Source organism: Lepus europaeus, chromosome 20 (genome assembly GCF_033115175.1).
Source record: "Lepus europaeus isolate LE1 chromosome 20, mLepTim1.pri, whole genome shotgun sequence".
NCBI lineage: Eukaryota > Metazoa > Chordata > Mammalia > Lagomorpha > Leporidae > Lepus > Lepus europaeus.
The window spans coordinates 11619054-11646308 of NC_084846.1; the positions used below are offsets into that span (position 1 = coordinate 11619054).

At 62.0% G+C, this 27255-nt stretch overlaps 1 protein-coding gene across 1 annotated transcript; it reads right to left on the bottom strand.

Moving 5' to 3' along the window:
* Positions 1-1491: 1491 nt before the first annotated feature.
* Positions 1492-26713, bottom strand: LOC133749047 (neurogenic locus notch homolog protein 3-like). Its single transcript, XM_062178161.1, is given in 38 exon segments — positions 1492-2155; positions 2157-2237; positions 2239-2292; positions 2294-2860; positions 3797-3865; positions 3867-3895; positions 5555-5702; positions 6272-6406; positions 6408-6577; positions 7476-7638; positions 9251-9335; positions 9713-9935; positions 10381-10535; positions 11083-11418; positions 12550-13118; positions 13384-13502; positions 13580-13840; positions 13922-14054; positions 14261-14445; positions 14708-14855; positions 15003-15204; positions 15355-15580; positions 16158-16316; positions 16649-16762; positions 16967-17118; positions 17243-17435; positions 17674-17784; positions 17889-18122; positions 18629-18742; positions 18864-18977; positions 19380-19565; positions 19651-19806; positions 20118-20351; positions 20450-20572; positions 20683-21021; positions 21111-21253; positions 24150-24228; positions 26584-26713. Coding segments are annotated over 38 exon segments (7008 nt in total). The 3' UTR covers positions 1492-1786.
* Between the last annotated feature and the right edge of the window lie 542 nt (positions 26714-27255).

Consider the following 27255-nt stretch of genomic DNA (forward strand, 5'->3'; position numbering starts at 1 on the left):
GGACTTGGGCCATCTTCTACTGCTTTCCCAGGCCATAGCAGAGAGCTGGATCAGAAGTGCAGCAGCCAGGACTCAAACTGGCACCCATATGGGATGCCAGCGCCACAGGCAGCAGCTTTACCTGCTACACCACAGTGTCGGCCCCGAAAGAAAGACATTTCTTGAATGAGGGAATATGATTGGCTCACTGTAAGTCAGGTGACCACCCCTGATCCAACAAGTGGAGTCACGTGACAAAAATGGTATCCTAAGCCGGCGCCGCGGCTCAATAGGCTAATCCTCTGCCTAGCGGTGCCGGCACACCGGGTTCTAGTCCCGGTCGGGGCACCGGATTCTGTCCCGGTTGCCCCTCTTCCAGGCCAGCTCTGCTGTGGCCAGGGAGTGCAGTGGAGGATGGCCCAAGTGCTTGGGCCCTGCACCCGCATGGGAGACCAGGAGAAGCACCTGGCTCCTGCCATCGGATCGGCGCGATGCACCGGCCGTAGCACGCCAGCCGCGGCGGCCATTGGAGGGTGAACCAACGGCAAAGGAAGACCTTTCTCTCTGTCTCTCCCTCTCACTGTCCACTCTGCCTGTCAAAAATAAATTAAAAAAAAAAAAAAGGTATCCTGAATGGCAGGCAAACTCAAGGTAGCCCCATCACCACCATCTCTCCCCATCTTGCCTAGACACAGACCAGTGACACTGAGTGTTAACTATTCCTTTATTAGGTGTTGAGGGAAGTGGGACTGTACAATGCAGGGCCTGGGAATTCAGCTATGCAGGGACTGTGACCAGAAGCCATATTATAAAATAGTCTAAGCACACATCCATGCTGCCTTGAAACTGGAGCACGTCCCAGAAGGAGGAAATGAAGTCAGGCAGCTCCTCCCCTTCCTGCACTCCCATATTTATAAGGAGGCAAAATGAAACGCACACACCTTCCCCCCCAGCCCCCATTCCCCACCAGCTGTCCCCCAACTGCCACCCCGGGGTTCCCAAAGGGAGGGGAGGGCCCAGGCTTTGGGAGGTGGGGTGGAGGGCCAGGAGGCAGGCTCTGGGCCAGAAGAACCCTTCCTTCAAGGTCACAGAACAAATCTCATCTGGAATGCAGTGAAGTGAGGGAGGTGGGGTAGGGAGGGGTGGGCTCCCAAGTCTCCCCTGGCCCCCTGGGCCCCCCGAGGGTGCGCCCAAGAGTGCCTACTTGGTACACACTAGGGCGTCGTGTACTCAGTACCCGGGACCCCAGTCCTGCCTGTGTACTCAGTACACCGAATCCAGCTTGGCCGAATGGGCCCCACAAACTCAGCCCCATGGGGGCACTTGGGGGGTGCAGGGATTTGCCCCCGGGGGCGGGGAGAGAAGGGAGGGACTATCTCCATATATATATTTTGTAAAAAATAATAATAATAATAAGTTTTGTTTAAATGAATTTGTTTCTATACAAAATGTAAAAAAAAAAAAAGAAAGAAAGAAAGAAAGAAAAATAATAATAATTCACTCGTGCCCGAGTATGAGGAAACAACATAGGGTGAGAAAGAGTGGGGGAGGGGAAGGGAGGAGCAGGGAGGAGGGAGGAGGAAGGAGGGAGACGGTCCCAGACTTATCCCAAGACTGAGAGGGTAGGAGGTCATTCCCACCCTTTATAAATAAGGAAGACTGGAGCCCTGGGCTGGTGACCCATGGTGGTCACACAGCAAGGCAGGGGGAGGGTAGGTGCAGAGAGAGAAAAGGGGGAGGGAAGAGGAGTCGGGATGGGGTGTCTCTCCAGCCCCCCCCCCCAAGATTCCAAGCACGCAGGAGCATCTCAGGCCAGCACCTGCCTCTTGGGAGTGACCTCCGGCTGGGGCCCCAGCTGGGTCTGGGCCTGAGCAAGGGAGACAGGGACAGACAAAGGGTGCGGCTGGGCAGGCAGTGCCCCGGCAGTCATGGCCGTGGCCGTTGCCGTGGCCCCAGCAGCGGTGGCCGGGCTGGGTGTGGATTCGGACCAGTCTGAGAGAGAAGGGGGCGAGGGGCTGGCCCACTGTTCGGGGGACTCGGGGGATGGGGTCAGGTAAGGGTGCTCGCTGGGGACCCGTAGGAAGCGGGCCTTGGGGGGGCTGCCATGGGCCCCGGGAACTGAGTACTCCTCCCCATGCCCTGGGGCCGCCAGGTAGGGCGGGGGCCGCTCCTGAGGTCGGGGAGACGGGGGTCCCGGGGTTGAGCAGCTGGGGTCCCGGTGCCAGGGGGAGCAAAAACGAGGGACCCGGCGGGGCTGGTTGGGGGCAGCCGGGCCCAGTCGAGGGGCACAGCCACAGGGTTCAGCAGACCGAGCGCTGAGCACACAGCCCCCGGGGGGCTGGCGCCCCAGAGGACCTGCCCGGCCTGCTCCCCCAAGCTGTGCCAGGGACACCGCGGTAGCCGCAGCTGCCGCATAGGGCCCCTCGAGGGGAAAGGCCCCTGGGGACGCAGGGGGCCCCCCGAAGGGCCGTGGGGAGTCCAGTGAGTCCACAGGGGACAGCGTGACCGAGCTCTCCGCCAGGGGCCCTGGGCAGGCCAGGGTGAGCTTCTTGCCCCGCCCCCGGGCACCCTGCGCCCCCAGCCCTGCCTTTCCCGGAGGCCTCCGGCTCTTCTTGGCCCCCGACTGCGTGGCCTTGAGGCCCGGGAGGAAGGCCCCGGGTGGGCAGAGCAGGGGCCCCAGACCATGGGGACCCGGGGGACTGCGGGGCCCGCTGGGCTGGTCCAGCAAGCGCACAATGTCCTGGTGCAACCTCTCCTGGGCCACGTCCCGCGGTAGCCGATCCAGGTGGTCTGTGATCTCGCGGTTGGCGAAGTGGTCCAGGAGCAGTTTGGCGGCCTCATAGCTGCCCTCACGAGCAGCCAGGAACAGCGGGGTCTCCTCCTGGGGGGGTTGGAGGGGACAGGCAGGACCCACAGAGGTCAAGATCAGCAAGATGACCTCCAGTAGACTGGAGGTGGAGTGGGGAGGGAACCTCAGAGCTGAGAGTTTGCTGGGATATGCTACACTCCCTAAAGGCGCATGTGTTAAAAGCTTCATTTCCCAGGGTCCACGCTGTGGCGCAGCGGGTTAAAGCCCCAGCACCAACATGGGGTCAGGTAAGGGTGCTTAAACACAGCACCAGCATCCCATCTGAATACCGGTTTGAAGCCCAGCTGCTCCACTTCCGAACCGGCTCCCTGCTAACGTGCCTGGGAAAGCAGTGGAAGATGGCCCAAGTGCTGGGGCCCCTGCACCCACGTGGGAGACCTGGAAGAAGCTCCAGGCTCCTGGCTTTGGATCAGGCCAGCTCTGGTCATTGCAGCCATTTAGGAGTGAACCAGCAGGTGGAAGATCTCTCTCTCTCTCTCTCTTTTCTCTCTCTCTCTCTCTCTAACTCTGCCTCTAAAGTAAATCAATGATTAAAAAAAAAATCCTCAATTAATAAAATCCTGAAATCTTACGTAAGGACAGAACCTGTCTCTGAGCCCCTCTGAGTTTCTTTTTCTCATCTGTAATATGGGATGATGTAATATCACCTTGGGAGGGTTTTTAAGCAACAGTCACAACAGTGCGAATCCACTAAGCACTTAAACCCATGAACTCACCAGGGCTGCTGTTACTCCCCCACTTCTCACATGAGAAAACTGAGATTCAGAGGAGTTAAGCAACTTGCCCAGGTCACACCAGCAGTGGCCAGAAACTCCATTACTCCCTGATTCACTGTTGGAACCCCTGGGCCCCAAATCCAACCCCTGAAAGCTTACTGCACCTGCTCTCTGCCCCGTCTGGGGGCTACACCGACCCCAGCCCCCGGCCAGGTCCAGGGCCAGAGCTCACCTTGCTATCCTGCATGTCCTTGTTGGCTCCATTTTTGAGAAGGGCCAGGGTCGCCTCTACGTTGTTCACAAGCGGCAGCCCAGTGTAAAGCCGATTTCCCTGGGGGTGCAGAAGGAGGTCAGACCCAGGACCAGACTCACGTCCGGCCGCCCCCATGGTAGCAGCAGTGGGGGTCAGGAGGATGAGCTGTAGGGCAGGGGACAGGATTGCCCTGAGGATCTGAGCACCTGTGTTTGAGTTGTGGGTGTGTGTAGGTCTGTGCAATGCATCTCTCTGTCCACAGGGCTCTCCCTCTGTTGGACCTAACACCGTCTGGTCCAATGCAGTAGGTAACAATTACATGTGTGACTCTTCAGACTTAAACCAAGTAAAATTTTTAAAAAAATGTGGCCAAGAACCATCTTCTCAGGTTCTGTTGTGCAGCAGGTTAAGCTGCCCTTTGCAATGCTGGCATCCCCATTGGAAGTGCAGATTCGAGTCCCCGCTGCTCTGCTTCTGACCCACAGCAGGGGGTGGCTCAAGTGGGCTCAAGTGCTTGGACCTCTGACACCCACTGTGGGAGACCCAGAGAGAGCTCCTGGCTCCTGGCTCCAGCTTATCCCAGTCTCAGCTGATGCAGGCAGCTGGGGAGTGAGCCAGTGGATGCATCCTTCCTCTCTCTCTTTCTTTTCATTTTGGTGCAAAAAAAAAATTTTTTTTGAGGGTCTGGCACTGTGACACAGCAGGTTAAGCCATGGCCTGCAGTCCCATATGGGACCTTCCATATGGGTACTTGTTCGAGTCCCAGCTGCTCTGCTTCTGAACCAGCTCCTGCTAATACACCTGGGAAAGCAATGGAAGTTGGCCCAGGTCCCTGGGCCCTGGACCCACAAGACAGACCCGGATGAAAATCCTAATTGCTGGCTTCAGATCAGCCCAGCCCTGGCTTGTTGTGGCCACTTGGGGAGTGAACCAGCAGGTGGAAGATCTCTCTCTCTCTCTCTCTCTCCCTCTCTCTCAGCAGGTGGAAGATCTCTCTCTCTCTCTCTCTCTCTCTCTCTCTTCCTTTCTCTGTAATGCTGCCTCTCAAATAAATAAATAAAATATTAAAAAAAATTTTTGAGGTCCGGCGCTGTGGTTCACTTGGTTAATCCTCTGCCTGCGGTGCCAGCATCCCATATGGGCACTGGGTTCTAGTCCTGGTTGCTCCTCTTCCAGTCCAACTCTCTGCTATGGCCTGGGAAGGCAATGGAGGATGGCCCAAGTGCTTGGGCTCTGCACCCGCATGGGAGACCAGGAGGAAGCACCTGGCTCCTGGCTTCAGATCGGCGTAGCGCCAGCCATGGCAGCCATTTGGGGGGTGAACCAATGGAAGGAAGACTTTTCTCTCTGTCTCTCTCTCACTGTCTAACTCTGCCTGTCAAATAAAAAAAAAACATTTTTTTGAAATCCATACAAGCAAGGGGGTCTTCAAAATAATCCAAGGAAAATGCATATTGTGAAAAGACTATACGTGGATTGTATTTTTTTTTTTTTTCTGCAAAGTGCCCTGGGACTGATCAGGCAGGTTTGCGCAGTTACTGCGACCGTCCAGCAGGTGGCAGCAGAGCGGAAACCACGTGGAAAGGAAGGGAGCCTGCTCCAGATTCGTTTGCAGCTAAATCCTGGCGAGGTGCGCACGGAGCTTCCGTGACTGGGGTGAGTTCACACACACAGGACGGGTGGTAAGTGCCCACGTGACCCCCGCCCTCCCCGCCCCCCACTGTATCGGCAGCCTACCGAGTTCGTCCACGGCGTTGACGTCCGCGTGGCTGGCAATGAGCTCCTCTACCATGCCTTCCACCGCCAGGCGGGCCGCCAGGATCAGCGCCGTGGAGCCATCCGCCATGCGGGCATCCAGGTCTGTAGAGCGGTTCCGGATGAGAATCTGAGAGAGAGGGGGATACTTCAGAGATCAGTGCAGGCAGCAGCTTGAAACCAACACCACCACCTCCCTCCCCGCAGCCCCCCGGGGAAGTCGCCAACCACCACCGCCCACCCGAGCCTCTTGGGTTTGCTGACGGCGGGGTCACAGCCCGATACACCCGGCAGGGATGGGGGTGGGGGCCAGCTTTGCGGCGCCGTGGGTTAAGCCGGCACCTGCAACGCTAGCAACCCTGTTCCAGTCCCGGCTGCTCCACTTCTGATCCAGCTCCCTGCTAATGCTCCTGGGAAAGCAGCAGAGGATGACCCAGTGCCTGGGCCCCTGCCACCCACTTAGAAGACCCCAGATGGAGATCCAGGCTCCTGGCTGCAACTTTGCCAAAAAAAAAAAAAAAAAATGCATTGCGTCTGCCTAACCTACCAAAACATCACAGTTTAGCCCAGCCTACCTGAAACACAGAGCACGTAAAAATGCCTTCTCAGAGACAAAACCAGAGCTCCAATTCCAGTGCAACCCGACGCCCACCCCCGAGGTTCTGCCCACCCCAGCCAGGGCTGTCAGGTCTGTCTCACCTGGAACACGCCCTGGGCGTCGGCGGTGACAGCTGTGTGCAGGGGCGTGCGACCAGAGTGGTCCTGGGCATTGGTGTCGGCTCCGGCATCCAGCAGCCGCTTGGCCGCATCAGCCCGGGCATAGCGGGCAGCCAAGGTGCAGGGCAGTTTCGCCTGTGCGGTCAGTCCGGGCCCCAAGCTGCGCCCCCTGGCAAATGAGGTCTGAGATGATGCTGGCTGACGTGTCTTCGGCCTCGTCCTCCTCGGTGGGCATGGGCTCCAGGGCCCCTCCACAGAATGAAGCCAGCATGAGCGGGGTGAAGCCATCTGAGGATCAAGAGACAGTGTGTCACAAGAACATGGGGGGGGGGGGCTTTCCAGAGAGTACTAGAAAAAGCACCATCCAAGGGGCCAGCATCGTGGCATGGTGGCTTAAGCCACTGCCTGCGTCACCAGCATCCCATAGGGGTGCCGGTTCGAGTCCCAGCTGCTCCATTTGCAATCCAGTTCCCTGCTAGTGGCCTGGGAAAGCAGTAGAAGCTGGCCCAAGTCCTTGGGCCCCTGTACCCACGTGGCAGACCCAGAAGCTCCTGGCTCCTGGCTTCGGATTGGCTCAGCTCCAGCCATTGCAGCCATCTGGGGAGTGAATCAGTGGATGGAAGACCTCTCTCTCTCCCTCTTCCTCTCCCTCTCCCTCTCCCTCTCCCTCTCCCTCTATCCCTCTCTCCCTCCCTCTCCCCCCCCCCCTCACTCTGCCTCTCAAATAAATAAATAAATCTTTAAAACACAGCTAAGGGGTGTTAGAGCCTGAATCCTGGCAAAAGATGGATCCACTCTGGATACCCCGCTCTGCTGCAGTCAGCAGGGAGCATTTTCCCTGGTTCTGCTCACAGGAGCCACCACTTGCACCCCAATTCCTCACCCTCAAGTGCCTCCCTAGGGGGACTAGGGCTAGGCAAGTGCACCTGGAACTGGTCAATCTGCATATTCCAACCCCCCAGCCACACCAATTGGCTCAAAGACGCGCACATTACTCGCTGTCCAATCAGAATGCACCCTGGGACTTTGGCAGGCACAGCTAGGCAGGAGGTTGAAGAAGGCTGGAGCTAAGAAGCCAGAGAGTGGCAGACAGAATCCTGGAGGCAGGTGTGTTCCCATGCCCTCTCCAGCTACACAAACGCAGACATAACCATGCACAAGTGGGCCAGGGGAGGGGGCACCTTACCTGGGCCACGCACGTTAACATCCATGCCGTCAGTATCCACGTCGCCCTGGGGAGGTGTGAGCGCCATGGCTGGGGCCACGCGGATGTCAGCGGCCACCAGGTGGTGTTGGGTCCACTGGCGGCAATCCACAGCTTCCTCGGCCCCCATGCCCGGCTCCTCTACCTGTGGGGACAGGGACCCGGGTTCTCAGGCCTTACCCTTGGGATGTGGGGAGAGGCACAATCAGGTCAGGGCTGATGTTCGCTGGGCTTCTCACACGGACACCACACACAGCCCTGCACATTCATCAGTAGTGTGTTTGATAGGGGCCAGCACTATGGTGGAACAGGTAAAGCCATTGCCTGTAGCATCCCATATGGGCACCAGTAGGAGTCTTGGCTGGTCCCCTTCTGATTCAGCTGCAGAAAATGGCCCAAGTGCTTGGGCCCCTGCACCTGCTTGGGAGACCTGGAAGAATCTCTGGGCTCCTGGCTTCAGCCTGGCCCAGCCCCACCCATTGTGGTCATTTAGGGAGTGAACCAGTGGGTGAAAGATATCTCTCTCTCTCCCTTTCTTTTTTAATTTTTTTTTTTTGACAGGCAGAGTGGACAGTGAGAGAGAGACAGAGAGAAAGGTCTTCCTTTTGCCGTTGGTTCACCCTCCAATGGCCGCTGCGGCCAGCACATCGCGCTGATCCGAAGCCAGGAGCCAGGTGCTTCTCCTGGTCTCCCATGCGGGTGCAGGGCCCAAGGACTTGGGCCATCCTCCACTGCACTCCCGGGCCATAGCAGAGAGCTGGCCTGGAAGAGGGGCAACCGGGACAGAATCTGGTGCCCCAACCGGGACTAGAACCCGGTGTGCTGGCGCCGCAAGGTGGAGGATTAGCCTATTGAGTCACGGCGCCGGCCTCTCCCTTTCTTTTTTTAAAAAAATTAAATGCCTGCAATTTAATATACCTTCTAGTGGTAGAAGAAAAATGGGGCGGGGGAGGTCCTTTCAGAATCACTATTAATCTGGGAAAGGCATATAGATGGGTCGGAGGGAAGGAGAGAAAGGGGACAGGGCCCAGGCTCCCACAGTCCCCAAGTCACCTGGAGGAGCAGGTGTTTGGCCTAGTGGTTAAGATGCCCAGGTACCACATCCGAGTACCTCTGCCTCTCAATTCCAGCTTCCAGCTAACCCACACCTAGGAGTGATGGCTCTCAAGGAATTGCTTCCTGCCACCTTCGTGGGACACCTGGATGGAGTTCCCAGCTCACAGCTTTGGATAAGCCCAGTCCAAGTGCAGGCATTTAGGAACTGAATCGGTGAATCCAGGCTCTCTGCCACCTCTCCCTCTCTCTCTCTCCCCCTCCCTCCCTCCCTCTCATAATTTTTTTACAAGGAATATTCCACAGTAGGAATATTTCATATTTCATCCAACTCAAGTCCAAGTACAGGAATCAGAATGCTACAGTATGATATTTAGGTCCTGGGCTTTTAGGAGAGTGACCCACCAGATCTGATACCTCTCTCTCCTCCCCCCTCCTACACACACACACAATAGAAAGTAAGTACAGCCTGGGAAGACCTCAAGGAAAGAGGCCCAGGTAACAGATTGCTCCCCTCCATCCAAGGTCACACCAAGGAGAAAAGGAGGTGACTTGTCTTCTGGAGCCAGGGAGGTGGGGAGATTAGAGTTGCTCTGTGGGCCCCATCACTGGAGCCAGAGAGGTGGGGAGAATAGAGATGACCCATGGGCCCCATCACTGGCCATCAGAGGCCCACCCAGAACCCTGAGGGCAAAGGGCAGCACCTTCAGTCGCTTGGCCTCGGGGCACTCTGTGTCCATCCAGTCTGTGGCCACCTCCCCCATCAGACTCTCACCCTTGGTCATGTTCCTGTGTGGACAATGGGAAGGCAGGGATGTGAGAAGGGACGAGGGAGACTGGGGTGAGGTCAGAGCAGAGGTCCTAGGGGCGAAGGGCAGGGGGCAGGGGTTAATCGGCACAGGGGCGAGGTGGCGAGACCGGGTCCAGTGACAAGGGGCTGGGGGAGTGGCCTGTGATGGGGTCCTAGGGAGATGGTCAGGGCCGTGGCCAAGCGTGAGGTCGGGGGTTGGGGTCACGGGGCAGGTTAAACGCAGGGTCCTTGAGGGCACAGGTCCACCCCGTCAAGGCGGGGACTGGGGGTCGAGAGTCGGGGTGAGCGGGGTTCAGAGGTCAAGGTCGCGAAGGCAGGGCCCCTGCGGTCAGGACGGGGCGGGCAGGGTCCTCACTTCATGCCCAGCGCGTCCTGTCCCACGGGCTCCCGCCGGCCCTTGTGGCCGCCGGCCACGTCCTTGTGCAGGGCGAAGCCCTCGGGGAACCACAGGGTGCTGTGCTCGCGTTTGCGCCGCGCCGCCACGACGCCCAGGACGAGGATGAGCAGCAGGAAGACGGCGCCCGCCGCCAGCAGCGGCAGCAGCGGCAAGCTCGGCTCCGGGGGCTCCAGCGGCTCCCCTGCGGGAAGGGCGGGGCTTCAGCCGAGGGGCGGGGCTCCAAGGGGTGGGGCTCCAGCCAAGGGGCAGGGCTCCAGCCAAGAGGCGGGTCACAAGCCATGGGGTGGGACTTCAGCCACGGCGTGGAACTCAGCTGAGGGGCGGGGCTCCAACCAAGGGGCAGAGATCCAGCTGTGGGACCTGACTTGGGTTCAGCCAAGGGGCGGGGCTACAGCAGTGGGCCAGGCTTCAGCAGTGGGGTGGGGCTTCAACCATGGGGCGGAGCTCAAGACATGGGGTGGGGCTCCAGCAGGGGAGCAAGGATTCTGCCCCAGGGTGGAATCTGAGCAAGGGCTCAGTCTCGGGGCGGGGCTTAGTTTGTGGGCGGGGCTTCTATGGGACAAGGCCCCGCCTCCCATCTGCCCTGCCCCGCCCCGCCCCGCCCCGGCCGGTCCCCCAGGCCGCACCCCGCACATCCCGCAACGGGTACGGGAAGTCCAAGCGCTCCACCGCAGACAGCGCGCCCAGGTAGTCGGCGGCGCTCTGTGCGTCGGGGAAGCAGTGGTCATTCTCGGGCGACTGCAGGCACAGCCGGTTGTCAATCTCCAGCATCACTACAGAGCTGGCGGGGACAGAGCAGGGAAGGGGTGGGACGGAGGGCTGGAGGGTCGCCTGGGCACCCCCCAAGCACCGAGCCGCGTCCGCCCTCCCCGCCCCCAGACCTAGCCTTGAATCCGATGCGCGCTGCTCTTACGTCACCGTCTTGGTCACTTGCCCAACTCCCACCCCCATTGCCTGGGCTGGAGGGTGCTGCTGTGCCCTTTAACACGGGGCACTACCAATTATCACCACCAAGGGGCAGCACCACCGGGGTTCAAACACCTCCTCCCCCCAACGCGTTGCCAGGGACGCGTCGCTAAGGCCTTCAGTCCAGCTTTGAATTCGATGCACACTGCTTGGTCACTTTCCCCACCCCCACCCCCCACCCCCCACTGCCCCGGGGTGGGAGGCGCTGCTGCGCCCCTTAACACGGGGCACTACCAGTTCTCACCACCAGGGGCAGCACCACCGAGGTTCAAACGCCTCCCCCGGCCCCGCCTCCACGCGTCGCCAGGGACGCGTCGCCAAGGCCGAACCCTACCCGCCTCCCGGGTCACTCACTCACTCACCCGATCACCTCCGGCGCCAGCTCGCGCCGGGCCCGGGCCTCGGAGGCCGCGCTGCCGGGCCGGTGGTAAGGGAAGATCATGGCCTGGCCGCGCGCGTCCAGGCGGAAACGCAGCGAGGTGCGCAGGATGGCGCTGAGCCGCTGCAGGAAGTCGGCGCCCGAGCGCAGCAGCTCCTCGGGGGGCAGCAGCACGGTGAGCACCAGCACGCCGCGGGCCAGCAGCGCCGGCACCTCGCGCGCGCAGTCCAGCCCGTCCCAGCCGCACTCCTCGGTGTTGCAGCCCTGGTCACAGCGGCCGTCGGCGAAGTGGTCGGCGCAGTATTTCTCGTACACGGGGCTGGGTGGGTGGGACGGGGTGCAGAGAGAGAGAGAAGGGCGGGGAGGGGGCCGGGGTCAGGGCTTGCACGCAGCGGCTCGGAGCGGGCCACTCGCAGGCTCACTCCAAGCTGAGCACCCCTTATCCAACCAATAAAAAGACCGCTTGGGACCACGAGCGCTTCCGATTCCACCGGTACAAGCAGCCCCTGGAAAGCCAGCCTTCCCCACACACCTGTGCGCCTCCCTATACAGATCACTGCAGACTTAACAGAAGGGAGAGGCGCGGCGGGTTAAAGCCCTGGCCTGCAGCACCGGCAATCCATATGGGCACCGGTTGAAGTCCCCCGCTGCTCCACTTCCAACCTAGGTCCCTGCTAATGCGCCTGGGAAGGCAGCAGGTGATGGTCCAAGTGCTTGGTCCCTGCCACCCGCAGGGGAGACCCGGATGGAGCTCCTGGCTCCAGGCTTCCATCTGATGGAGCCCCGTGGTTGTGGCCATCTAGGGAGTGAACCAGCAGATGGAAGATCTCTCTCTCTCTCTCTCTCTCTAACTCTGACTTTCAAATCTATATCAAATCTTGGACATCCATGCACGGTTTTGTTTTGTTTTGTTTTTTCATAATATACGTTTTTCAGGGACTTTCTGAAGATCCCTCCTGTGTATGGATTTGAAAATGTCTTGCAGCAACATAAACATATCTTTCAAGTCCAATTTCCACAAACTTCCAGAAGTCCCTGGGGCACAGCTTTCCAACGCCTCACCAATAAAAGCCAAACAGAAGCACAAACAAGGCGGCATGGGATTGCAATGCTAAGCAGGAAAATAAGCGAGCGGCAATGCTTAGGAGGAACTCAGGTTTGGGTGGAGGAGGAGGAGGAGGAGGGGGAGGGGGAGGAGGAGGAGGGGGAGGAGGAGGAGGAGGAGGGAAGTTATCCAGGCGGTGGGAGCTGCCAGTGCAAAGGTCCTGGGGCACGAGCTACAGGAGAACCAGCAGAGAGGCTAGGAGGCTGGAGCAGATTGAGTGACAGGCGCTTGGGTGGGGAGATAAGGGCAGGGGGAAGTAGACGAGAGGTCAGGGTGGCAGGTGGAGGGCAGAGGCTGGGCGGGTCAAGACTGGGCGCACGTAAGGACGGGGCTCGCGAGGCTCACTTGCAGGTGCGCTCGCGGCCGCCCGCGTGGCAGTCGAAGTTGTCGTAGAGGCAGGCGGGCGAGCTGCAGGCCGGGTCGCAGCGGCTGTTGTTGAAGAGGCGCCAGCACTGCAGCGCCTCGCACTGCCGCCAGGGGTCGCCCACGCTGAGCGAGCAGTCGCCGCCGTCCCAGCCGCAGCCCGGGCTGTTGCACTCCCGGTCGCAGCGCTGGTCCCCGCGTTTGGCCTGGCAGGCGGCGCGCGGGCACCGCGGCTCCTCCGCCGCCGCCTCGGGCGCCGCCGCGGGCGCCTCGCAGCGCGGCCCGTCCCAGCCCGGGGCGCACGCGCAGCGGAAGAAGGGAGCCTGCGGCGCGGCCCGGCAGGTGCCGCCGTGGAGGCAAGGGGCAGCCGCGCAGCTGGCGTTGGTGGCCCCTGGGGGCGGCCCCCGGGCGCCGCGGCAGGAGGATCCCGGGAGTCCTGGGGGGCAGGCGCAGCGCGGGCCGCGGGCCGTCTGCTGGCAGGGGACACCCGCCGGACACTGCAGCTCCCTGCAAGAGCTAGCCATCCACTCACAGCGAGGGCCCCAGAAAGGCTGGGGTTGAGTCGGGGTAGGGGGAAGAGAGAAATCGAGGGAGGTGAGGAGAGGGGTGGGGGGGGGGAGAGAGAGGTGTGATCAAGACCCGGGCGAGGCTGACCCCCACCTGCTCCACTTTCAGGGTAAGCCCCGCCTTCCCAGAAGGCCACGCCTCCAACCCCAACCTCACCCACCCCTCCCAAGCCTCCAGGTAACCTCAGAGCCCCCTCTTATTTGGTTCCCCTCAAAGCTACACCTCCCCCCTGAGGCCACACCCACCTACCTGCAGGCAGTGGCAGGTGAAGCTGAGACTTCCCCCAGGACCAGGGCTGGGCCGGCACTGCCCTCCGTGCTGACATGGCTGCGACTCGCAGGGAGACAGAACAGTCTGACAGCGGGGACCTGAGACAAAGCACGGGCAGGTGGATCAGCCAGAGTGGAGGCAATGGCCAGGGCCCCCCCTTCCTCCCTGTGCCTACCTGTGAAGCCGGGGTGACAAAGACAGTGGAAGTGGCCCCCTGGGTCCTGCAGGCAGTCCCGGGTGTGTGCCGCGTGGCAAGCACCGGGCCGGCACTCGTTGATGTCGGCTTCGCAGTGCAGACCGGTGTAGCCTGGGGGGCAGCTACAGCGGAAGCCGCCCACCAGATCCACACAGGTCCCATTGTGCAGGCACCGGGGCCCGGCGCCATCAGAGGGAGGGCCCGGGCCACAGTCATCCTCATCAATCTCACAGAGCACACCTGAGGGCAGGCAGGAGGGGAGCTGGAGTTAAGGCACAGTGTGGGGGGGAGGGGAGGGAGGGCTGGGAGGGGGGGCCGTACCCAGAGTGCCAGGCGGGCAGGAACAGAGATAACGGGCCACCAGGTCTATGCACGAGCCACCGTGCTGGCAAGGCTGGGAGGCACACTCGTCCACATCGTCCTGGCATTTGTCACCAGTGTAGCCAGCTGGACACTGTGCAAGGGGGACAAGAGGGAGGGGACACTCTCAGCTCTGAGAAACCCAGACATGCCCAGACCCAGCAGGACCATACAGAGAAACCCAAAGGACACACGCGCGCACGCACACACAGGCATGCAAATGCCCCCAAGGCTCGAAACCACCCAGAGCTGCAGTAGCCAAGGCAGAGACAAAGTCACACCTCCAGCCCCGCCCCTTACCTCACACACGTAGCCGCCCATGTAGCCGCGGCAGGTGGCCCCATGCTGACACGGCTGGGCCCCGCAGGGGTCCACCTCCTGCTCGCAGTGACTGCCTGTGCGGCCCTCGGGGCACAGGCAGAAGTGTGAGTTGTCCTCGCTCACACACTGCCCGCCCCCCTGGCACAGCTGATCCAAGGGCACCCCTGGGAAGAAGAAGAGTGTCGTTGGGCACAATGGGGTGGCTCCCCCTGCAGGTGCAGTCCCCAGGGGCTCCTCCAACATGCCCCAGAGTGGCCACTCCCCCATCCCCACAGGTGGTCCACAGCTGTGCCTCCAACGCTCACAGCATCCTGGTGACACAGGCATCCTCCACCCCCCACCATGCCCACCTGCTCTGCGCACCTTCCTTGGACCCACACCTACAGGAGATCTGGGCCCACACCTGACCCCGTGCCCTCTCCTCACCCATCTGGGCTGCAGCCTCTTTGCAAGGCAGACTTTGCACATCACAGAAGCGGCCACTCCACCCAGGCGGACAAAGGCAATAAGCTCCAGTCTGGACACAGCGGCCCCCGTTCTGACACAGCCCCCGGCTGCACCAATCCACCGGAGTCTGGAGGAGGAAAGGGTTTCAGCGTAAGGGCTGGGAGCAGGGGTGGAGGAGGGGAGACCTGGAAACTGTGCCCAGGGCCTCCCCTTTCCCCCCTCCCCGCACCGAGAACACCCTCCAGACCCCTCCCCAGCCCCCGGCCCCACCCACCTGGCACTGGCTATCCGTGAAGCCCTCTGGACAGGTGCAGCGGAAGCCGGGGTGGGCAGCGCTGCACACACCCCCGTGCAGGCAGGGCCGCGAGAGGCAGGGGTCGGCCTCATGTTGGCAGTGGGCACCGGTGTAGCCCGGGCGGCACAGACAGCTGAAAGAGTTCACACCGTCCACGCAGGTGCCGCCGTTGAAACAGGAGCTGGCAGGTGAAGAGGGAGGCGGGTCAAGCCCTTGCAGGGCACGTCCTTCCTCGGAGGTCCCGTATTTCAGAGCTAAGGAGGGATCGCCTTGCCTCCGCCATCACACATCCCAGCCCTCCATCCCAGGTGCAGGCCACGCCCCCTCCCACCTGGGGCTGCAGTCAGGCAGATCCTTCTCGCAATGCAAGCCTCCGTAGCCCGGTGGGCAGGTGCAAGTGAAGGAAGCCACGTGATCAGTGCAGGTGCCTGGGCCACAAGGGCTGCTCAGACACTCGTCCACGTCCCGGGCACAGCGTGGACCGGTGAACCCAGGCAGGCAGGAACAGGAGAAAGAGCCCGTGCCATCCTGACAGGCACCACCATTCAGACAGGGGTCTGGGATGAGATGGGAGAGAGGGTCTAATCTCTTGCCTGGTTCCCCCAGCAGCCCAGTCTGACCCTCCCCCTGGCCCCACTATGTCAGTTCAAGCGGGAGCAGGCACAGTGTGTCAGGGGAGCATATTCTACCCTGCTCTGTGGTCTCAGCCCCCTCCATGATCCAGAAACCTCAGTAATGTGGAAGCGGAGGTTATTGGGAGAACAAAAATGTCCCCACTTCCTTCCCATCCAGCTCTTGGCTAATGCACCTGGGAAGGCAGTGGAAGATGGTTCAAGTGCTTGGGCCCCTGCACCCATGAGGGAGGATGGGAAAAAGCTCCTGGCTCCTGGCTCCAGCCCTGGCTGTTGCAGCGATTGGGGGGTGGGGGGTGAACAAGTGAACGAAAGATATCTCTCTCTCTCTCTCTCTCTCTGTCTGTCTCCCTCCTTCTCTCTCTGTATCTCTGCCTTTTAAATAAATTTTTAAAATATAAAAAAAATTTTTTTCAACACACTGTACCAAGCATATAACACAGGCTGGATAGATATGCCCACTAAGAAGCACCACACGCACAAAGAGCTCCAGGACACTCACTGGGGTCACAGTCATTGATGTCCTGGTCGCAGGAAGGGCCAGTGTACCCCCCATGGCAGGTACAACTGAAACTCCCCATCAGGTTGGTGCAGGTACCGTGGGGGCCACAGGGTGAGAGACCATCAGCACACTCATCCACATCCTGTTGGCATCGTGGGCCTGCAGTGGAGACCAAGGTAACACCTAGGGTTAGGAGGGTGCAGGGCAGGGTCTGAGGGTACCCGGGGCTCAGGGAGAATGCACAGGCTGAGAGAGGGAAAGGCGAAAACAAGCACTCTACGATCAGTACCCCAGGACTCTCCTGAGCCCAAGTCCCAGCATCCTCTTCCCCCAGTCGTGAGCTCCGAGTGTGTGTGTCTAGCTCCACCCTCTCTCAAAAGGAAGCTCCTTTCAAAGGCAGAGCTGGGATTCAGTCCCCCTTTGGGGCCCCAGGGTGCAAAGAGGTGAAGAAGAGGAAGAGAAGGAAGAAGAGGAGGAGGAAGCAGGCGTACCTTGCCAGCCAGTAGAGCAGGAACAGGCAGGCATCTGTCCCGGGCCAGACTCACAGTGGCCACCGTGCTCACAGGGGTTCGGGGTGCAGGGGGACAGCAGCTCACATTGACGGCCTGTGTGGGGTAGGTGGAATGAGGTGGTCTCGAAGGGGGCTTCCCATTCCCAGCTGCCCCCACTCCAACACACACACAACACCCTAACACCCATCCCCCAAGCTCCCTGGGAGAAAGAGGAAAAGGCAAAACAGGGGCCAATGTCCAGTGGAGAGGAACTGAGGGCTGTGGGTGCCTGAGGAGGGAAGAGAGACACAGACACACCCTGGGCACCAGGCGGACAGGTGCAGCGGAAGCCCGATCCATCACTGGTGCAGGTGCCGCCGGCCCGGCAGGGCTGGGATTCGCAGGCATCCTGATTCAGGCTCTGGCTGCACCGGGGGCCACTCCAGCCAGGCTCACACACACAGCGGAACCTGGTAGGGTTGGAAGTCAGGGGTAGCAGATGTACCAGAGAGGCAGTGGGGGAAGGGCGGGAGGGGAGGGGGAAGGGAGGCAAGATGGGACTGGGAGGCTCAGGGGTTGGGGAGGGGGCCTCACCCGCCAGGCGCATCATGGCAGATTCCGTGACTGCAGGGCTCATGGGCACAGGGGTGGGTCGGGGGGAGGCAGAGAGGGGGCAAGGAGCCAGGTGGGCAGAGGCATCGAAAGCCATTTTCTCCATCCACGCAAGAGCCTCCCTCGCCACAGGGGTTGGACGCGCATTCGTTGATCTCCACGTTGCAAAGGGGCCCTAGGGAGGTAAGTCCAGGTGGCAGAGGCAGTGGGGAAGGGACCACCTCACCCCCTACATGTGGCACAGCCCGGAAACTAGGACAGCCTCGTTCTCGCAGGGGGAAAACAACCTCGGGTCAGTGAGAAAGAGCATAGAATAGACCAAGAGAGGGGCCCAAGACCCAGGCCACAGAGGCAGGTGGACTGCACCCGCGCCCCTGCAAGGACTCCCTTTCCCCCGGCCAGCTCGTGCCTACCTGTGAAGCCAGGCTGGCAGACACAGTCATAGCGGTTGATGCCATCTCGGCAGACACCAAAGGTGCAGGGGTTGCTGGCACAATCATCTATGTTCACCTCACAGTTCAGACCTGAGGGAGGGACACGTGGCGAGGAGCGGGGTTTCCAACCGGATGCATGGCTCCCGAAGCCCCTCCTCCGCCCCTCCAGGGGCAGCCCAGCCGCCAGCTCCCACCTGTGGTGCCAGGGGGACAGCGGCAGAGGTATTTGTCCACCAGGTCCAGGCACTTGCCCCCGTGGCGGCAGGGCTGGCTACGGCACTCGTCCACCTGGCTCTCGCAGCGCGTGCCCGTGTAGCCCGGGGCGCAGGCGCAGGAGAAGCTGGCGATGCCGTCAACGCAGCGCCCGTGGTGGCACGGGTCTGGAGAGCAGTCGTCCACGTTGCGTTCACACAGCGTGCCCTCGAAGCCTGAAAGGGGCGCTGAGGGTCAGGCTCCACCCATCCACAGAGGGCCCGCCCACAGATGGGGCCCCTGGCCCAGTCAGAGCTCAACTTTCCCTCAGGTCCCGCCTACTGAGCCATCAGGAGGCGTGCTCAAGGCAGGCCCCGCCCCTCACTCTCCTCTTCTCCAACCACCTCTGAGCTCCAAGATTCGCTCTTGGCCCCGCCTTCAGCCCTGTTCTAACCCCGCCCTTAACTACAGCTGGGGGTGGGAGTGGGAGGTACGCACATAGGGAAGAAAGGATTGGACACGCCCCCTCCAGCTACCAGCCAACCCTGTACCCAGCCAGACCCTGTGGCCCCACCCCTTGCCTCACCTCATCCCTTGTCCATCATTGGCTCCACCCCTAGCAGTCATTGGGCCTCCGTTGCTGCAGCCCCACCCCCAGGCTCTCCTCAAGTCTGTTATTGGTCCCTTCTGCCGCCAGCCCCGCCTCCCGGCAATAGTTGGGCTGTAATTGGCCCACACTCACCCTCCGCGCAGTGGCACTCGTAGCCATCGGGCTGATCCACGCACTTGGCGCCATTGCGGCATGGCGTGCTGGCGCATTCGTCCACATCCAGCTGACACGTGGCCCCGCTGAAGCCTGCGTGGGGAGCGGGGTGAGCGTGACCCAGCCGTCCCCTCTCGCCTGCCCAGCCTCACTCGCCTGAGCCCCATCTCCAGGTCACGTGCCTGGGAGGGGTGGGCTGGGGTGGGGTCATCACCTGAGGGGCAGGTGCAGCTGAAACCGTTGACTCGGTCTCTGCAGACGCCGCCATTAACACACGGACTACTCTGACACTCATCAATGTCCACCTCGCAGAAGGTACCTGTGAAACCTAGGAGCCGGGAAAGAGTGGAAGGCGGTGAGGATGCTGCCTGGGCTGAGCGGGGCCGGGCTGGTGGCCTTGGCCTCGCCCCCAGTCCAATCCGACGTTCAGTCTCAGCCACAGGCCGGACCCTCCTGGGACTCTAGAGGCGCCCTGCTGTCAAACCATCCCCAGCCTCAGAGCCCACCATAGCTTTAGGCCCATCTTCAAGTCCCTCCCGGCCTTAAGCGCTAGACTGCAGGGTCCACATCTCCCCAAAGTGGATCCTAAGGCCCGGAGTCCACTCCCAGCCCCTCTGAGCTTCAACTGAGTCACTGACTGCGTCCCTGGCCTCACACTGGGTCCTGCCCTCACCACACAGCCCTACCCCCGGCCCCTCCTATCCCTGCCCTGGCCATGCCCACCACACACCTGCCATGCAGATGCAGGTGAACTGGCCGATGCGGTCGAGGCACGTGGCCTGGTTACGGCAGGGTCCCGAGAGACACTCGTTGACGTCAGTCTCGCAGCGTGGCCCCGTGTAACCGCGGCCACACTGGCACAGGAACGAGCCTTGCGTGTTCACGCAGCGTCCCAGGTGCTCGCACGGGTTGGCGCCTGGGAGAGGGGCACAGCAGGTGTGGGCGTGACCAGCTGAGGCCCCCACCTCACCCCGTTTTCCCCAGCCGGTCTCAGCCCTCACCGATGGAGCACTCGTCCACGTCCTGGTCACAGGCCCCTCCCGTGAAACCGGGGGGACAGGTGCAGATGGCCCGGCCATTCACGGGGTTGGTGTCACAGATGGCATCCTCGTGACAAGGGTTGCTGACACAGGCGTCATCCAGGTGACACAGAAGGCCTGGCAGGGGTACGCAGAAATCAGAGGCAGGTCCCTCAGCTCCTCCTGAGGTCCCGCAGCCCCTCGGATAGTTTTGTTTGTGTGTGTGTGTGTGTGTTTATTAATCTGCCGTGTATGGAATGGCTATTTTTTTTAACCTATTGCCAGCAGCTTCCCCTTCCAATGACTTTTGCCCCAGATCCTCCTCCCAGGCTCACCCCTGACCCCAAATCCAGCCGCCAACCCACTCTTCCCTAGAGAGGCCATCTTTGCCTCACTCCAGAAGCTTCAACAGCGACCCCTGACTGCGTACCAGGAAAACGGCCACTCACCAGTCTTGCCCATGGGGCAGGCACAGTAGAAGGAGGCCACACGGTCGTGACAGGTGGCCCCGTGAAAGCACACGGCCGTGGCGCAGTCATCAATATTCTGACTGCAGCTCTCGCCCGTCCAGCCGTTGACACACACGCAGCTGTGGCCCCCCAAGGTGTTGAAACAGGTGCCCCCATTGTGGCAAGCGTTGGGCTGCAGCTGGCACTCGTCCACGTCCTCTGTGCAAAATTGCCCTGGGGGCACAGACACGAGTCTGCTCCAGCCACCTGACCTGACAGCCCAGCTCCGCCCCCTTCCCTGCCTCCCTCTCCCGCCAAGCCCTGGCACCCACCTGTCCACTCAGGAGGGCATTGGCAATTGTAGGTGTTAACACCATCCACGCATGTTCCCCCATTGAGACACCGGTGTCCCGGGCAATCATCCACGTTCACTTCACAGTTCTGGCCCTCAAACCCTAAACCCAGGATAGGTGGCAGGGGACAAGGCTGGTGACAAACAAGCAGGTCTGGGGTCCCCCACCACCACCACCACCACAGTGTCTACCCCAGAGCACAGCTTGCTCACCAGGGAGACAGGCACAGTCATAGGTAAGATCGCCACTCTGCCGACAGGTGCCTCCATTGCGGCACGGCGACGGGGCACAGGGCACTGCAGGGATCTCACACAGCGGCCCCGTGTAGCCGCCAGGGCACTGGCAGCGGAAGGAACCCGGTGTGTTGAGGCAGGTGCCCCCATGGCGGCATGGCCCGCCCACCCGACACTCATCCACGTCACTTCGGCAGCTGCGACCCTGGTAGCCCAGCGGGCAGGAGCACACGAAGCGCCCGTCGGACCCCACGGAGCAGCGGGCGCCGTGGGCGCAGGGGCTGCTGAGGCAGGGGTCCGGCAGGGAGCAGTCCGGCCCTGGAGGAGACCCCAGGGAAGAGAGTGAGTTTGGGACTGACCACGCCCCAGCCTGCATTGCTCCGCCCCTCCACCCCTCCCCATCTCACCTCGGAACCCACGAGGGCACCGGCAGGAGAACCTGGCGGCGCCGGCCACTACAGAGCTCTGGCAGACCCCACGCCCAGCACAGGGGCCCGAGTGGCAGGGGTCTTCCAGCTGGCACCGCTCACCCACCCAGCCTGGTGGGCACCTGTGGGCAGAGGTGATGAATGGGCTGATGGGGGGAACACGAAGAGACAGACAACAAGACATGCTGGGAACACACAGGCAAACAGGCCAGCACACACACAGGGCCACTCACGCCATACGTGTTTACTAAGCAGCTACTACATGCTACCGCAACAGGAAGACAACAACCAACACAAGGGGTCCTTACCCTCCCGATCCTCACAGCCAGCTCAAGCAAAGAGAACACACACAAATAACAAGTTAATATACAACATGCCAGCAGGAGGGGAAAAGATCCACAAGGGGTGGGGCCAGAACTCCATATGGGCAACGGTTAGAGTCCTGGCTGCTCTACTTCCAATCCAGTTCTCTGCTATGGCCTGGGAAAGCAGTGAAAGATGGCCCAAGTGGTTGGGTCCCTGCACCCACATGGGAGACCTGGAAGAAGCTCCTGGCTCCTGGCTTTGGATTGGCTCATTGTGGCCATCTGGGGAGTGACCCGGCAGATGGAAGACCTCTCTCTCTCTCTCTCTCTCTCTCTCTCTCTCTCTCTCCTTCTCTCTCTGCCTCTGCCTTTCAAATAAATAAATAAATAAATAAATCTTTTTTAAAAACCAGTTTTTGCAGACAGAATTAATTGAAGGATATCCAGATGTTACCATCCCAGCTTATCTAGGAGGGTTCTAAATGCAATGACAGATGTCCTTTATAAGGGAGAGAGAAAAGAGAGAAGGGCACGTGGAGACAGAAGCAGGGGATGGAGTGAGGCAGCCATTAGCCAAGGAGTGTTTGGAGCTGCTGGAAGTTGGAGGAGGCAATGTAGTTTGCCTCTCGGGGCAGGGGGATGGAGGGGAGCACCTTAACCTGACTTCCAGCCTCCCAAACTGAGAGAGGTTCTATTCCTGTGGTTTCAAGCCAGCCTGTTGGTGGGGATTTGGTATAGGAGCCACAGCGGGGTGTGTGGGGAGTGGAGATACACAGGGTAAGGACAATCGAATGATACAAAGGGAGGCCGTGAGTATGCCACAGATTGAGGGAGGTCCAGGGAAGGGCGTTCCAGAAAGGGAACGGAAGGCAGTGGGAAAAGTAGTCTCAACTCCAGGAGACACCCAGGGAACACCCAGACGGGCAGAGAAACCAGAAACCAACAGAAGAAGGGCCAGCTGGACGCCAGGGCTTGGCGAGTGGTGCTGCCTCCCACGCAGATGCGGGCCACTGTCCCTCACGCGGCAGCCTGCACCCCTGGCCCCGCGGGGGGCTGAGGTTTGGAGCAGGCACCAAGGTTGGTGCCTTCTTGTGTGTCTGTGTGTGTGCAGGGGGGCGGTCTTTCAGCCCACAGTGCTCTTCCCCAACCCCCAGCCCCAAGCCCACGGCAGGGAAATGCAAACTGGCACGAAGCTGGTTTTAAGACGAAACCTCCGCGGGGCACAGGGGCGGGGAGTCAGCCGCCAAAGGGTCCAAGCCCCGCCTCCGATGAGGTCAGCACCCACCCCTCGCTCCCGTACCCCCCCTCTCCTGGCTCGCCCCAGACGCCAGGGACTCAACTCGGAGCAGCTGACTCAGTCCTTAGAGTCACCCACAGGTCCCCCACCCCACCCCACCCCCGCCACCTAGGCCCCCAACAGAGCAAGTCGGGGCACGGCAGGCAGGGCGCAGCTCCCAGCCCCCCTCCCCAAAAAGCCCCAAAGGGAGGGTGAGCACGGCGGTCACGATCGCGCGCCGGGAGGGGGCGCCGCGGAGCGAAGGGTCCCGAAGCCCGGCAGGGCGCGGCCCGCGCTGCCCCTCCCGGCGCCCCGGGCGGGTTCCCACGCTCCGCGCCCCGCGCCCCCGCCGACCGGTCGGGCCGGTTCCAGCCCCAGCCCGCGCCCCGCCCCACGGCCCGAGCTTTGGGGGAGATGGAGACGGGGGAGGAGGTGGGGTGTGTGTGTGTGTGTGTGCGCGCGCGCGCGGATTTGCGGGGGAGGAAGGCCAAAGGAAATGGGGACCAGTGCTGGGGAGCCTATTTTTTTGCGAGGGGCGTTCGAGACTTGGGCGGATCCCCGATGGGAGGCACCCTTTGGAGCATCTCAGAAAGACCTAGGAGTAGCAGAGATCTGGACGGAGATCCGGAGGTTGAGGAGGTAGGGGGGCGGGGGGACCTGTAGGAAGCGGTTCCCACAACCCAGCTCTGGAGACTGAGCCCGCTCCACTCCCGGGGATCCGGGCTCCGGGCGGCAGTGCGCGCCGGTGATTCACCTGTCGAGGGGGCGGGGCAGCCGCGGGCGCATTCACCTGTCGGCTGGCTTCCAGGCGTGGACTTCCACTGCGCAGGCGCCCGGACCACACCGTGTCAGCCTCCCCCAGAGAGTGGCTCCGAGTGAAGCCCCAGCCCTACCCCATCGCCGAGCCCCCTACACACATCCCCAGCCACAAACCCTGAGGAAAAGCAGCCATTTTGCAGATGGTGCGGTGCAGAGAGGAATTGACTCCATCACCCAATGTCACAGGGAACCCTACTGTAGCAATGTCTAAATGTGAACACTGAGGGAATGTGTGAGGGTGTCCTCCGCATTGCTGTGGGTCCCTGGATATAGTTAAACTGAGTAATACCTGCCTCCAACACACAGGACTTCGGGAGGCTGTGTAAAGCGCTGGCCTAACTGGACCCATTTCCTGGATGAGAACACTGAACTGTGCTAAGCCTTTAATTCCTAGCTCCCACCCCTCCCTCCCCGCCCCCACCATGACGTAGGATTTGAATCCCGGCCAGGCCACACTCCGGAGCCCCTGCTGGCATTCCCGATGGGAGAAACATGAGACTACCCCAAGCCACACACATGTAAGGAAGTGGTGGAGGCGTCATGGTGGACACAGGGGCATATGAAGACAAACCACCTCCCCACGCAGGGCCCGCAGATGGCACAGAGCCAGGCACTCACAGGCAGGCAGCCTCCCGGGAGGGCAGCTGGGTGCACCGACCTCCATTTGCACAAGGGCTTCCGTCCAGGCAAGGGGGGGCTGCAGGAGGGGAGAGGCGAAGGAAGGGGGAGAGGGGAGTCAGCAGGGTGCTCAGGACCCCTCCCCTACACCCAGCAGCAGACCCCCTCCATCCCTCCACCAGGCAACAGCTGCAATGAGCTGGGGGTGTCCCTGTGGGTGTAGGAAGGCCCCCCATCCACGGTTCCCACGGCCCCCCGCCCCAGCCCCAGCTGTTGGGGCGGCAGCTGTCTTTGCCAGCTCCAGCCCTGGGAACCACAAGGCAGGGGTAGGCAGGCAGGAGGAGGGGCTGACTTGTGCCAGATGTGGGGGCTCAGGAAGCTGCCAGAATTTAGGATGTACAGGAACGGAACAGGAAGTGCGGGTGGCACTGTGGCTACAAGCCCCGGCAGGGGGGAAGGGGGAGGGGACGCCGACTGCAGCAGAGGGACCACGGCAGGCGGCCACATGTGGGTTCAGACACTCCACAGCAGGCAGCATTAGGAGCTGCCCTGTCCAGCATCCCCCAGTCCCTAAACCTGTGTCCCTGTAGGGTGTGGCCTAGTTTAACTGTCCTGCCAGACAGGTCAAGGGTGTGGCGCGTGTGTGCGTGGACCTGGCCGTGTGTGCGTGTCTGCATGTGGGTGCATGCGTGTGTGCGTGCACGTGTGTGTCCAAGCGAGAGCTGGAAAGCCAGAGGAACTGGAACAAATATCAGACATCAGAGAAGAAACCAGAGCAGTAGACAAAGAGAACGATCGAGAATGGATCAAATAGCCCGTGTCCGCTTCCTCGTGGGACAAGCTGGCTGGACACGGAACTCACACTGCAGGCTGCAAGACTGCATGTGCATGGGCTCCTTGGTCAGCCTGTGTGTGTGGACATGGACGTGCATCTGTCCTATCCTTGCGCAGAAACATGGGAGTCAGCTCATGTGTGTCCATGTTGGGGGGTATGTGTGTGTGCAAATGACATCTACCCAGGCATGCAGCTTCTGAGTGGGGTGTGTGTGTGTGTGTGGATCGGGCGTACAGCTGTGTGTGCATGTGTGAATGCACTGGTTGTGCCCGTTCTATACAAGGTAGCTGGTTGTGGGTGCATCCTTGAACCTATGCCTAGATGTGTCTGAGTGTGAGCAGGCCGGGCGCATGGACACATGGGAGCCCAGTGGTCTGGGTGTCTCGGGACCAGCTCCTAATGCTGGATCTGCTGCGTGCGTGCACGTTTGCATCGCAGTGTGTGTGTGTGTGTGTGTGTCCCAGAACTGTGTGACAGGCCATGTGTGTGCTTAGTCCTGCGGGGGCAGCTGCTCCTGCCCGGTCCTGCCCCATTGGGCCCTGGGGCTGGGAAAGGAACTCCAATTCTTCCCCCAAACCCCACCGTGGCGAGCACCCACCCCACAGCAGCGCCCCCAGGCCCCCTCGGCCCACGGCCCTCCTCTGTCGACCAGGCCTCCCGTGGCGGGGTTGGGGCAGGGGGCGCCCCCGCAGCCGCTGCTCGGCCCCGCCGCGGGTCCCGCTTTGTCTGGCAAAGAAAGCGCGAGGCCGGCGGTGGGGGGGGGGGTGTCTAGACGGCGCGGCCATTGTCCCGAGAAGGGGGAGGGGAGAGAGCCGGGGAGGAGGAGGAGGAGGAGGAGGAGGAGGAGAGGGAGGAGGGGCCGGGGGCCCCCGGCCCGGCTGGGGAGGGGGCGCCACAGCCAGAGCTGAGCACGTGGACTAGCGCCCCTTCCCCTCCCGGCGCAGGGGCGGGGTCCCGGGGCTGCCGGCTCCCCACGGCCAGAGGCAGGAGCCGGGCTCTGCGAGCGCGCGCGCGCACACACACACGCACCAGCGCGCGGGGAGGGGGCGCAGGCGCCGCTGGGGGCTCCAGCTCCCGATCCGGCTCCGGGTCTTGCGGCGCTCCGGCCTGGGAAGTTTTTCCCGAGTTTCGGGCTCTGAGAACTTCGCGCCCCCCTCCCAGCCCCCCGCCCCCCCGCCCCGGGATGTCTGCGGGGGTGGTGGCGGCGGGGGCTGGGGTGAGGAAGGACCAGTGCTTTTGTGCGAGGGGTCCCCGGCCGAGACCATCCAAACCTCCCCCCAGACTTCGGTCGGGCGTGGGATGGGGGCGACCCCGGCTCTTGGGTCCACCCGACCAGTCTTGGATTCCTGGGCCCCCTGATCTCCTGTCCCGACCGCTCCAGGGTCCTCGTTCCTTAGGCCTCTGGGACCCTGGTGCTCCCATTCCGAGTCGCTGCGCCCCCCGGGACTGGCATGCGCTCCCCTGGCTCGCGCACCTCTGCCCCAGCCTTGGAGTCCACGACCCCCACACACACACCTCCCACCCCCACCCCCACCCTTGACTTGGCGGGGAGGGGTTCTATACTCCCCACCCCCGCCCCGATCCCGCCGGCCCCCTCACCTGCAGCCCCCGGCCCCGCTAGCAGCAGCAGCAGCAGGGGCAGCGCCCGCACGGGCGGCGGTGGCGGTGGCGGGGACGTCGGGAGGCGGCGGCGCCGGCGGCGGCGGCCGCCCCGGGCCCCCGGCCCCATGGCTGCCGGCCGCGACCCTCCCTCCTCCCTCCTCCCTCCTTCCCCGGGCCGCGGGCGCGTCCCGGGCCAGCCTCCGCGCCGCCAACTTCGCCGAAGTGAGGCTGCCCGGCCGCCCCGCCCCCAGCCCTCGGCGGCTCGCCCCGCCCCGGGGCCGGCCCTGCGCGCCCCCGCCCCGCCCGGTTCCCGGGGGCGGATTGAAGTGGGGAGGGGGGTCCCTGCCCATCGTGCACCCGCGCGAGCCCGTGACTGCAGACCCTCCGAAACACGAGCCGGCCTGGCGGTGAGCTGTGGGCCCACCCCTCACTGTGCTTATGCCCCCCTTCCCCACACACCGGTGCTTGCGAGAGCCCGGGGTGCGGGGGTGGAGGAGACACCCACAGACCCTGGACCCTAAGACCAGGCTGGTGTCGAGCGGATCTTGAACGCACAGCCACGGGCGGGCACAGTGAGGCGAACGCGTGCAAGGGGTTCCCTCGAGACTCTCAGCTCCCAAACCCAGCTCTGAAAAGGACGCCCAGCCCTCACGCACGCTCCCCTGCATC